Raw genomic sequence first — 12881 nt, 5'->3', positions numbered from 1 at the left:
CATGAAATGTGTAGATGTTACCTGTCCAATTTGGGAGGTGTGAAAGTTCTGTAACCACCCTGTTCTAGTTACATAATGCCATTGTCGGTGTTAAAAGCCTATATTGGTGTTGCTACTAGTAAACTGTGGGATGTGTTAGAAACCTCATGTGGACACTGTATTATTTTATAACTGCATTGATCTACAGGGTCTCCGGAATTTTTTTTATATTAATGTAGATTGTGTGTTTGTGGGGGGGAGGGGGGGAGGGTTTGGTATGATTTTGGGAGACTACAATATTTTTTTCTAGCATATATAAAAAACGATGTCTATTTTTTGTTTTACAATATTTATCCCTGTCTCAATAACAAAAGAGTAATTGTATGATATCCCCCACTAAGCATTATTATTCCTTCCTGGCATTCTTTGTCCTATGGAATAAGAATAGCTTTAAAAGAGAAGTATGGGTTCTCTTTTTTTGGCTATTCATACTTACCTAGGTGGATGCAGCATCTGTCCCCTGGCATCTCTTTACTGAGAACCGAGCGATCAAACCCTTCCGATGGCTCGGTTCTCACTCCTCCCTGAGCGGAGAACTGCTGACTGTCAGTCAGAATCTCTCCTGCTCTGCTCCTCCATGCTTATTGGAGCTCTGAGCTGTAGAGGTGCGGGGATCGGCCGTCTCAGTGGCTCGCTGAGACTGCCAGCAGTCCAGGCACCTGGTGGATCCAGACTTGGGAAGTCGGGATGACGCTCTGCCTGGACTGATGGCAGTGACATCAGCGGAGAGCGGACTTCAGACCGCCCTCTGCTGAAAACGGGTCACAGGAGTGCAAAACGAATTGCACTCCTGTGACCCATAAACGAAGCCCAGCCTAAAAAGCTCAGGCTGGACTTCTCCTTTAACTTTAAACAAGGAACAAAAACAATGAAAGTTTACATTGTAATCTGTTGCATGACTGAACCAGTGGGACAAATTACACAGCCACACAGTGAAAATAGATTCTGTTTTTTGGCGGAAAAAAAGCATGGCTGTATGCCATAAAAAAGCCCTAACATCACCATTACAGGTAACCTGTACTTGGAGAAAAACAGAAGTTACATTGCTTCTGAAAATGTCAGTTGCCTGGCTGTCTCTGGCTTCTAAGTCGAAACGCGTCGGAAGGATATGCTGAGACCACTGTCTTCTTTTATACAAGCGCTTGATTTTACTGCTTAACACGTGAGTGTATTTTCTTTGCTTTTTATGTATTAAAATTTCCATACGGAGTTACACTATATGCCTTCCTCTTTCTTTTAATGATGGGGCTGACTGCCTATATCTACTGAGTCCATCCATACCTTACACTTGTTCGGAGGTCCATCTGGAGGTCATATCTGGATAGAGCATCTGATCCCCTTGGTATATTATACCACAAAGCTTGATTGACTCACTAGGTGTACACCTATTTGAGTTCAATCCCTCTGGTAAGCAGCTTCTGGTGTCTTTGGTGGTGGACCCACTATTAACTGTTATTACATCATACTTATTTGAAGTTAAAGACTGTCACTATATTATATCCACATGTGGTTGAGGATTATCATCACACATGACTGAAGCTTGTCACTGACTTTTTTCTTTTTTGGACATCACACGTCCAGTTACTCTGTTTATAGACATCACATGTCATAATAGAGGACTGCTTGGAGTATTTTTGAGCACATCATTTATTATTCAAGTTTTCTGTACTAATATTATTTGTCATGGTTTATATGATCACATAAGCGCTGCACATTTCACCCTATTTGTCATTTTTGCAACTTTATCCACTGCTGTGCTGGCTGCTTTAGTTTTTTTTTTTTTTTTTTTTTTTTGAGACAGCGCGGTATATATTTGTTTATAACTTTCAATACTTTGAGGCACTGACCTGAACAAGTATACAGTAAACAAGTAAAAACCTCCTAACCCGAAGAACTATGACCCCAGCATGGCAGCCATGCAGATAGCATTATCAGGAGAGGTCAACAGTGGCAGCAGACATATTCCTCCAAGTAATTCTCTCAGTTTTCCTTTAAAACTAAAAATAACTCATTCACACGGGCGCAGAGCCTCATAAAGTGTGAAGAACAGTTTGTAAAGCTTTTAGGAGTAGCAAGGAGCTGCGTCAGGCAGCCGATTAAATTGAATGGAGACGCAGTGGCTGTAAAGACTCACCTACACAGCTCATACAGGCACGTCCATACAACCGTCACCTATAATGGCTGCCTGCACACAGCTTCATATTACTCCAAAGGGATAAACAAATGATTCTTCGTGCTGCACGGGGCTCTGCGCCTGTGTGAATGAGCTATAAAGTGGCCCTGCCATTCTCATCAGCCTAATAGACAGTTATTCAGGGACTTACCGTGTGAGTGTTAACAATCTCTCCAATAGAAATATAAATAACTGGCTTAGTAAGGGTGACCAGATCCGAATATTCATCCACATTAAACCTATCCTCCAGCTCTGAAACTTCACAGGCAGATTGGAAAAACCGTCTGTGGGCAAGTACAGATCAGACTTACAAGAATGTATGCAGCAACCAGATGAAAATATACTGAAAGATCATTTATATTAAAATCATGGTACCATTTATTTACAGTAATCTTTCATTGGGGTCAATTCACTAAGAGTTAAATAACGGCAAATAAAATGCAGTAAAATATCACATGCGACAAATCAGTCGTGAAAGTTCAATTCACTAAGACTTTACCGTTAAATACCAAATGCGATTTTTTTTTTGATTTAGAGGTAATTTACGGCATTGAGCTGGTTGGTAAGGAGCGGGCCGGGAAACCGCGAACTTAACAACAGATGACTCATCAGCTGTCAGCGGGTTCTCCGCTGACAGCTGAATGTAAACCAACAAAAAGAGCAGACAATTAAAAAGTATGAAAAAAACCCAAAAAAAACAGCATGGTGTCCCCCCCTAATGCATACCAGGCCCTTCGGGTCTGGCATGGATTTTAAAAGGGAACCCCACGTCAAAATTAAAAAAATTCATACCAGACCCTTATCCGAGCATGCAGCCCGGCAGGTCAGGAAAGGGGAGGGAGACAAGCGATCTCTGAAACCCCCTACCCCAAAGCACCTTGTCCCCATGGTGATGGGGACAAGGGCCGCATTCCAACAACCATGGCCGGTGGTTGTGGGGGTCTCAGGCAGGGGGCTTATCGGAACCTGGAAGCCCCCTTTAAGAAGGGGGCCCCCAGATCCCCCCCCCATGTGAATGAGTATCGGGTATTCCCATTCACCAAAAAAGTGTCACAAGTAAAAAAAAAAAAACACAGGCACAGATTTTGACAAGTCCTTTATTAAAGTGGTTGTTAAGCCGATTTATGCACTTTATACCATTCTCTCTGTTTAATCATCCTATGTGCCCCTGTGTCTGTGTTTTATAAAAATACGCCGTTCTTTACCTTATCTCAGCATGCCGCTCATGTGACCTGCATGCCTCTCTGCTCTCCCTGTCTGACAGCTGCAGGGGGCAGGGCCGAGAAACCCCCGCTGACATCAGTCAGGAGGCGGGGAGAAGAGAGGCGGCGAGTCACGTAAGTGCTAAGCGGCGCTCTGAGATAGGGTAAAGAACTTCTTATTTTTATAAAACACAGACACAGGGGCACAAAGGAATATTAGAGAATGGTATTAAACATTTGAAGTAACTTTTGTAGCAGGAGGGGAGGGGGAAGGCACTGACACAGGAGCAGACAGGCAGGGAGGAGAGGGGGGGAGGAGGACAGAGGGAGATACAGGAGAGCTGCAGATAGAGGCAGCTGACGGAGGCACGTAAACTGATCACAGTGTCAGGGCTCAGCATCCATGATATACCGTGGTCAGTTTACAGGGGGGAGGGCAGAAACTTGCAAGATCAGCCAGGTTTTTTAGGTGATACAAAGGGCCACATTTCACAGCACAAGCACTGTGCTGTATAACATGCTTTAAAGGAACAGGTTGATTTTTTTTTTTTTGGTTAACAAATGCTTTAAAAGAAAAAAAAAAAAAAATATAGTGTCTCTTGATGTAAATCCATCGTCAATCACGACGCCCGTGCAACACCGGAACCCCCCCCCACAAAATAAATAAATAAATAAAAAAAGAGAGCTCCGCTCCCAAGGACAGCTGCCTGCCGAATGCCTCCTTCACTGTTTGACAGTTCTTATATAGGTAAGGACGGGGCCACCTGGTGACATCACCTGATGGCCCTGCCCCCTCGTGACGTCATCGACCCAACATACACCAGTCCGTGATGCCACATGGGGGCAGGACCACCAGGTGGCCCCACCCCTTACCTATATAAGAACTGTCAAACGGCAAAAGGAGGCATTCGGCTGCCAGCCGCCCATGGGAGCAAAGCTCTTTTTTTCGGGTTCTGGTGGTGCACGGGCATCGTGATTGACGATTAGTTTACATCGGGGGGAACACTATTTTTTTTTTTTAAATTAAGGACTTGTCAAAAACTGTCTGTTTTTTTTTACTTTGTGACACTTTTTCTTGTGAATGGATAGGGGTACTTGTACCCGATACTCATTCGCAAGGGGTGGGGGCGAACGTGGGGGCCCCAATCTTAAAGGGGGCTTCCAGATTCTGATAAGCCTGTAGATCTCCACAACCACCAGCCACAGTTGTGGGAACCCCCCCTGCTCCAAACCCCCCCCCATGTTGAGGCTATGTGGCCTGGTGAGGTTCAGGAGCAGGGCCGACCTGCATGCCCGGATACGGGTCTGGTATGGATTTTGGGGGGGGACCCCACACTGTTTTAAAAAAAAAAAAAAATTGGCGTGCACTGGGGGGAACACACACTTTTTTTTTCATACTTTTGAATGGTCTTTTTTTTACAATCAGCTATTAGGGGGGAAGCCCGCTGACAGCGGAGTCATCGGTTGTTAAGGAAGCGGCGGCCGGCTTCCCGGACCGCTGCTTAGCAACCAGCTACTTGTCAGAAAACAGACTGGGGGTCTCCTGACCCCCAGGCTGTTTTTTGGCAAATTCTGCATGCGATACCACTAGCAAAATCCTGTTGGTAAATATCGCATGCTTTTTTACTCTCTGGTCTGTTTGTGAATTGGACATAAGAAGCTTTTTATGCGATATTTACCGGCACTTTTGTTTCCCTCGGTAAATACTGCATAATCGTTATTTTTATTTTTTTTTTTAATTGTATTTAATTTACCACATGCAATAATTTATGCAAATGAGTAACATGATACCCTGATAACATGATATATTGAAGACATTTCACTACTTATTCATGTGTTTTCGTACAAAAAACGTGCCCCCCCTAACAGGTTTATTTCATATTATATTAGTGTGCACCGCATACTAGTACATTATAAGAGATTTGCCTACAAACGGAGCCCTCCAGCTCTGGGCTGTCACGGCTCCCCCCGATCCCCGGTGGCTTCCATGTTAACTCGGTCTTCTTTTCAGGTTCGGAATCGTTGGCCGCTTAATTGGCCGGCCTGGGGTGAAGTCACTCCTGCGACTGTGCACGAGCCTGCTGTAAATGTGGGTCTAAGCTGCGCATGCACGGCTCAGATCGCATTAACGCAGACAGGCACAAGGGACATTTATGATAGAGGAGACCTCTAGGATCTCTTCTGTTATAAAAAACCCTGCCTGTCAGCGGATTTTGGCGTACGGAAGTTTACTACCACTTTATAAGGAGAAGTTCACCTTTATAAAATAAATAATACTTTTTTTGCATGTAAAAAGACATACACTAATTTTTTTTTGTAATGAACCGGTAAAGCATTGCACTCATGATCACAGATTGTGGGTGTAATGCTACAGTCCTGCAGACTGTCTGTGTAACTGTCTGGCCATACTTCCGATATGGCCAGGCAGTTACACTGACAGGTAGGATGAATGCACTACCACAGCACTCAACCGCGTTTGTTGCAGAGTGTGATAGCTAGTGAAGGGGGGTTTAGATCCCCCGCTATCTGTCAGAATGGGGGATAAGGGGGAGCGGGGAGCGGTGCATCTGTAATGTGTTACATGTTACACTCTGAATAGGGGTGTAACGTAGCAAAAGGTGAGCTTATCCTTTATGAGTATAAAGAACATACCCCAGCATTTATAGTCATAATGGTAGCATGGTCATGATGTCATGAAATGTGTCACGGGACATTGCATGACATTATTATGATTGGACTAAGGGGACAGTCACCCACGTGGCTATAAATAATGCTGAGGCATGTTCTTGATACTCCTTAGAACTGAAGAAGCCACTTGGATGAGCTGTGAAATGTCTTTAACACTGCAGAACACATCCAGCTGAATGTGACCAACTACTATCAGCTAAAAGGGCAAATTCCTTATTTAAAAAAAAAAAAAAAATGGTGCGCTAGATGTTTTTTTTCAGTTACCTGAATTTCTGGTAGGACTGAGAGAGATACTCATTGATGATACTCAGATGGGCATTGTCTCCTAAGAACATCTTGTTAGACGCAGCATGTTGAAGCATCTTGGCGATGGACCCCAGGTTTCGGCGCTGATCTGTGGTGAGCTGACCTCCAGCAGATAAATCGATAATATCGAAGGCATCGGGGGCCACAATAGCTGGGTTCATATAGCGATAATACAACAGATTTCCTACAATCTATACACAAGAAAAGTGTATGTTAGCTATACAGCACTTTTTGTCATTAAAAACACCCGGGAAGAAAAAAAAACAAAAAACTTTAGAACAAGTAGTTGTGCTTTTGGTAATGAAGTGTATTCACTGCTCCGTGCTACTCATTAAGGGTAAATTTTGATGTGCTGATCTAAATTTACCGGTCCTCTGAAGATTGATTCGCACCTCGTCTCCTGTTTTTACCTCGTTTTTTTCAAACGCGCCACAACCAAAAGAATTGCCAGTTTGTCCGAATGCCTGCCCAAATGCTACACGATGGCAAGTTTTTGCTGCAGGCGTGAAGCATCGCAACTGCGGCATGTAAGCACCACCTTCAATTGACAAGTGTGTCTTTTTACTGCCCCCCACCCCCCAATCACATGTCTAAATGAGGCATAAAGGGTGTTGAAAACTCAACATCCAAAAAAAGCCCATATTGTGTTGGATTCCCTGGTCACGTGACCTACAGTTAACTATATGTACTGGTTAGACCTACTGCACCTTTAAGTATGTTCTCTAATAATAAAGGACCTATCAACAGCAGAATTTCTGAATCTATAATCTGTACCATGGATGGAGGAACCTGTTGAAAAGTGTATAGCCAGTTATACTGAATGATCCAGAATCGATAATGGCCATTTGTGACAAATTCTTCTTGAAATAAAATGGTAGGAAGCAAATGCAAGGCATGCATATCACAAGAACAGTATATACCGTATTTATTGGCATATAACATGCACTTTTTTCCCCTTAAAATCAGGGGAAAATCGTGGGTGCGTGTTATACGCCGAACTGCTACCACGGTGGGTAAGGAGGAAACGAGTGCCGCCGAAATAGACAGAGCCAAGTGTACTATGTACTCGGCTAGGCTCGGCTCCACTCGCAGTCACACCCAGTCCCGCCATTGGCCTGGTGTTGTGTCCATCATAGGAGGCGGGCCAAGGGGCGGGACTGTGAGACGAGCCAAGAGGAGCCGAATACACAGGACATCCGGCTCAGTCTATCTCGGCGGTGCAATAATTTAAAAGATCATGCTGCAATTTTGGGCAAGGCTGCACATGGACACTGATCATCCTGCAATGATGGACAAGGCTGCAGATGGACACTGATAAGGCTGCATTGATGGGCATTTAAAATGTAGGTTTTTTCCTTAAACTTCCCTCCTAAAAGTTTTTTTCTTTAAACTTCCCTCTTAAACTTGGGGTGTGTGTTATACGCCAATAAATACGGTATATAGTTCAATGCATGCAATTACAATTCTGTATGTATTTAATATTACGTGTAAACTCTGGGTGTCAGGAATTTGCTAAATGCAGAAAGACAGACTGTACAATGGTTGTATATTCTTATGTAAAGATATAACATATACACAGTATAAAGAAGGGCTCATTCAGTTGGATGCTGAGATCAATCCTCTGTGCTCTGTTTGCACCCATCTCGGAGCTGAATGCAGGCAGCCCATAGAATTGGATGTAGATCAGCAGCAGCACGGATACAGTTGCGTGTAAAATTCTGACATGCAGGCAGCAGCGGGTGCATGGATCCGAAAGCAGACAAAGTGGAGGAGATTGACTAAAAATGGTGCACACAGAATCTGCTGCAGCTGAGCATTATAACCAATCAGCTTCCAGGTTTAAGGCTCCATTCACACTTGTGTGCCTTGTCATGCAACTTTGGACATCAAAGTTGCATGGCAAGTCGTTCCCCATGTTTTCCAAAGATAACCATTCATATATGTGCAACTTAAAGTTGCAGTGCCTTCAAAGTAGTTCATGCAGTACTTTGGTCTGACTTTCATGCAACTTGAGGGCCATAGACGTCCATGTTAACCCTTAAAAGTTGCATGAAAGTTGTACCTGAATCTTATACAATGCAACAGTTGTGCAAAAGTTGTCACTGGTCAAATCCAAAGTCGTATCCAAGTCACACCGGTCCAAAGTTGCACTCCAAAGTCAATGCAACTTTGGAGTCGTACAAGTGTGAATGGAACCTTATTGTCAAGATAGAAGCAGATTGGTTGCTATGCACAGCTGCACCAGATTCTGCATGCTCTGGTTTTAATAAACCTTCCCTGTGTGTTCAGATCCGTGCACCCCTTCCTGTCCGCACGTCAAATTTTGAGATGCATCTGCGCCCATTGCAGCCGCTGCTCCTGCATTCAATTCTATGGGCTGCCTGCGTGCAGATCCGAGGTGGATGCACACACATCAAAAAGCAGCTCAGCACGGAGGACAGGTCTCAGTGCTGTTCTGAAGCTTACCAGTTTAGTTCAGCACTGCTGAAAGAGTTTTTTATGGAGTGAAAACAGGCAATCCGAACTATTTCTGCAAATCTTACAGAATATCAGATAAGGAAAAACAAAAAGAAATCACCTTCAGAGCTAGAATATTACTGATGTCTCAGTGCAGATAAGCAGAGCTAGAAGAACAGAAAAGAGAGCAGCATTCAGATACAGAGCAGATAGCAGAAAATAAACAGCATGTCAAGTATAAGGCTGGGTACTCATGGACGTTCAATATCAGGTCTCTTCAATGACTCTTCTAAGCTTACAGTGCTTTGCAGGTGTTCAGCAAGTGGTATATACTTAGCTATTTTGAGCCCACTCTGGTCAAGTGATCCCCTGTGTCAACCAGTGGTGGCTGCAGGGGAGAGGAGGGAGCACTCGACAATAGCTGGAATTACTGGGAGTGGTGATGTCACCCATAGGCTCCCATGGCTCATCCATTGTTGGCATCTCCTCCTCTCCCATGCAGCCGCTGCTATCTGACACCGGATGATGGACTGGAGCAGGCTGAAAATAAGTATGTATATAGTCATCTAGTCAAAATCGGTGTTAGGAGAGGGGAGGGAGCATTTTAAAAATATTTAGGCTTTAGCCTGTAATTTTACGTAAATGTTTACCATAAATGAACACCCTTTGTACGGCAGGTTTCATTATTAGTTGTAAACTAGATTCGACCACTAAGGATTTAGGAGAGTTAGGCTACTTTCACACTGGGGCCGCCGAGCGTTAGCGCTGCTCGTTTTAGCGGCGCTTTTCGGCCACTAGTGGGGCGCTTTAAACCCCAAGCTAGTGGCCGAAGAAGGGGTTAAAAGTGCCCATGTTGCGGCGCTTTCAAATCGTTTTCAGGCGCTTTGGAAGCGCTGCCCATTCGTTTCAATAGACAGGGCGTTTCGGAAGCGCCGTACCACCCAAAGGATGCTGCTTGCAGGACTTTTCAGAATGTCCCACAAGCACACCGCCCCAGTGTGAAAAGTTACACTGAAATGAATGGGAGGCGGTTTTCAGGCGTTGTTTAGAGGCTATTTCTAGCACTAAAACGCCTTAAAACAGCCTTAGTGTGAAGCCAGCCTTAAAGATCTAGAAGAGGGGCGTCTGCATTCTATGTTACTGATGGGAAACTCAGTATGTCCATCTTTGTCAGTGATAATTAATAATTGTAGGTATGTTTTGTGACTGGGAACATAAACATATAGGGGAAGTTTCTCAAATTTGACTGCAAAAGTGGTAATGTACTTTAAGCCTTTTCAGAGCACTTTGATATCTCCACTAACTGAATAGGTGATACAACTCAATGCAAACATCTTCTTTTGAGTAAAGGTTTGTGGGTAGTAGGAAGCAGTCTTAATATTATATATTTTAAGAGTCACAAGAATTGTTGGGGTAAAAAAAAAAAAAAAAAAAGAAAGAAAAACCCTCTTAAACATTTAAACTAGACACTCACAGCAGTCTTTTTTTGACTTTTAATAGATTCTGATGACCATAAAATACTGCATGCAGCATATGAATAACCATGGCGAAATGTAACAATCACATCCACAAGATAATCGTGAACACTATGTAACAAGATGCTTAGTAAACGCCTAGCTTGAACGTCATGAGTACATAGCCCAAAGCACAGCATGGAAATAAAGCACTATGTCTACGGCAGCTGAACCAATGCTGTGTGACCAGCAGAGGGCTCTACACCACAGAAAATGGAAATGAGAAAGAGGAGATTCAGTTCTATTACATATGATAGAAAGTTTTGATTGAAGTCAGATTCCTTTTTAGCCAACACTGGAGGCAATGCATATAGAAAACAGAGCTTTGCCCATCTGGAAAATCTGATACAGACCCCCCTCTCCTTGAAGGCACAATACAACATTTCTTGGCATCAAGTCTTTAGACTATACTGGTTAGTAAGACAACCCCTAAATGAGTGAAAAAAATGACCCAATTCCCCCATCAAGGTGAATTGGGGAAATGCAATGCAAACAAAAATATAAAAAAAATATATTGTTAGTATTTTGACCCTCCTGGAGACTGGTTGCTTCATAACAGACATGAAAACACATACCAACAATGAGAAAAATGCAACATAACACCAACACAATGCATGTGAAAATGCACATTGCCACACATGCATTTTTGATGCGTTACAGTGAGTTGTTTTTTTCAATAAAAATAACAAACATGTTATACTTACCTGCTCTGTGAAATGGTTTTGCACAGAGCAGCACAGATCCTCCTCTTCTTGGGTCCCTCTTCTGTGCTCCTGGCCCCTCCCTCCTGTCGAGTGCCCCCACAGCAAGCAGCTTGCTATGGGGCCACCCAAGCTGAGTCACAGCTCCCTGTGTCCATTCAGACACGGAGCTGCGGCCCCTCTCTCTCCTGATTGGCTGGCTGACTTTGATAGCAGCGGAAGCCAATGGCGCGGCTGCTGTGTCTCAGCCAATCAGGAGGGAGAGTCTCGGACGGCCGAGAGATTTGTGGACATCGCTGGACAGAGATGGGGCTCAGGTAAGTATTAGGGGTGGCTGCTGCACACAGAAGTTTTTTTATCTTCATACATATGCATGAAGATGAAAAAACTTCTGACTCTACAACTCCTTTAAGATATGCAGAAGCTAACTTCATTTTTGTGGTTTACTATTATGCATTTTGGCGGAATTACCTAAACCAGAGATCTTCAAACTATGACCCTCCAGCTGTTGCGGAACTACACGTCCCATAAGGCATTGTAAAACTCTGACATTCACAGACATGACTAGGCATGATGGGAATTGTAGTTCTTGAACAACTGGAGGGCCATAGTTTAAAGACCCCTGATCTAAACAGTCTCTAGCTGCTCCAAGATTTATTAAAAATTGACTCAAAACCTCCAGGATAAGTATATTGTACCCATGGGGGATTATTTCTTCCAAGTTTTTGGCCCCTGCCACTTATACTATCCATCAACACACTGCAACAATTGGAATTAGTCAACCTACCCCAACAGTTTCCTTTGTTTCATGGTTTTGATAAACACACGCACATGTATATATAATTACAAAAAATACATACTCATATAATTATTCAATTATATAAAAATATTAAATATGTATGAAGGGGGAGGGTTCATTTCCATAGGCTTGCGTTTCGCTTTTCATGTATGAAAACTAGAGGGAATACAAATGGAGTTGCTCTTTAGTTACAGGTCAGAAAATTAAGGGCCAATATCTGACCAACTGAATTGAAACGACTGAAATTTTCCCATCCTTCACATGTGAGAACCGTATTGAGGGGAACATAAGCATTATCATAAGTAAAGCCCATTTGTTACAATTTATGGTTTAACCAAAAAAAAAGACTGACCTTGAGCAGCTCGTCCTCTCCAGCATCTGGAAACTTCTCATGAAGTGTATCTTTCAGGACCTTTGCAATGTAACGCATGCCATAACTGGAAGACATGTAATAAAAACGATAAAAGAATAATGGTCCCAAACTAGAGATTACAAGGCCTTAAAATAAATAGTGTACTGTATCTAATGTGTCCTGGACAAATGCTGCTTTCCATGGACAAAACAGCTAGTTCTTTAATCAGACACTTTCAGTGATTAGGACTATACAGTAAAACCTTGGTTTGAGCGTAACTTGGTTTGAGAGTGTTTTGCAAGACAAGCAAAATTTTTAAATAAATTTTGACTTGATTAACGAGCGAAGTATTGATATACAAGTAGCGTCACATCACAACTGAGTATAAAAGAGAAGAGAGGCGCCTCTAAGTGTAGCAATATGGTTACATTTAATGAAGGTACGACATTTAGCAACTCACATGGTTGATGATTAAAACAGGCACATCTAAGTATGCAGGCATCCGGGGTAAAGCTGTCCGCATAAACCATCCTCCGCACCGCCACTGACGTCATCTCTTCCACTCTGCGCGCCTCGCTTTCAAATCCCTCTACTGCAGGGTAGTCTTCCCGGTCATGATTGCAGACTGACAGCAGTGAGAGCCGGCGGTG

General features: G+C 43.3%; 1 protein-coding gene across 1 annotated transcript in view; it reads right to left on the bottom strand.

Moving 5' to 3' along the window:
- IQGAP1 (IQ motif containing GTPase activating protein 1) overlaps positions 1–12881 on the bottom strand; it is a 256627-nt gene that overhangs the window by 28566 nt on the left and 215180 nt on the right. The window contains exons 28-30 of the mRNA XM_073618560.1: positions 12232–12316; positions 6367–6599; positions 2364–2496 (exon numbers count right to left, since the gene is read on the bottom strand). Coding sequence (XP_073474661.1) covers positions 2364–2496; positions 6367–6599; positions 12232–12316 — 451 coding nt within the window. The remainder of the gene's footprint in view (positions 1–2363; positions 2497–6366; positions 6600–12231; positions 12317–12881) is intronic.

Source organism: Aquarana catesbeiana, linkage group LG03 (assembly GCF_042186555.1).
Source record: "Aquarana catesbeiana isolate 2022-GZ linkage group LG03, ASM4218655v1, whole genome shotgun sequence".
NCBI lineage: Eukaryota > Metazoa > Chordata > Amphibia > Anura > Ranidae > Aquarana > Aquarana catesbeiana.
This window is presented reverse-complemented; position numbering and strand designations above follow the sequence as displayed.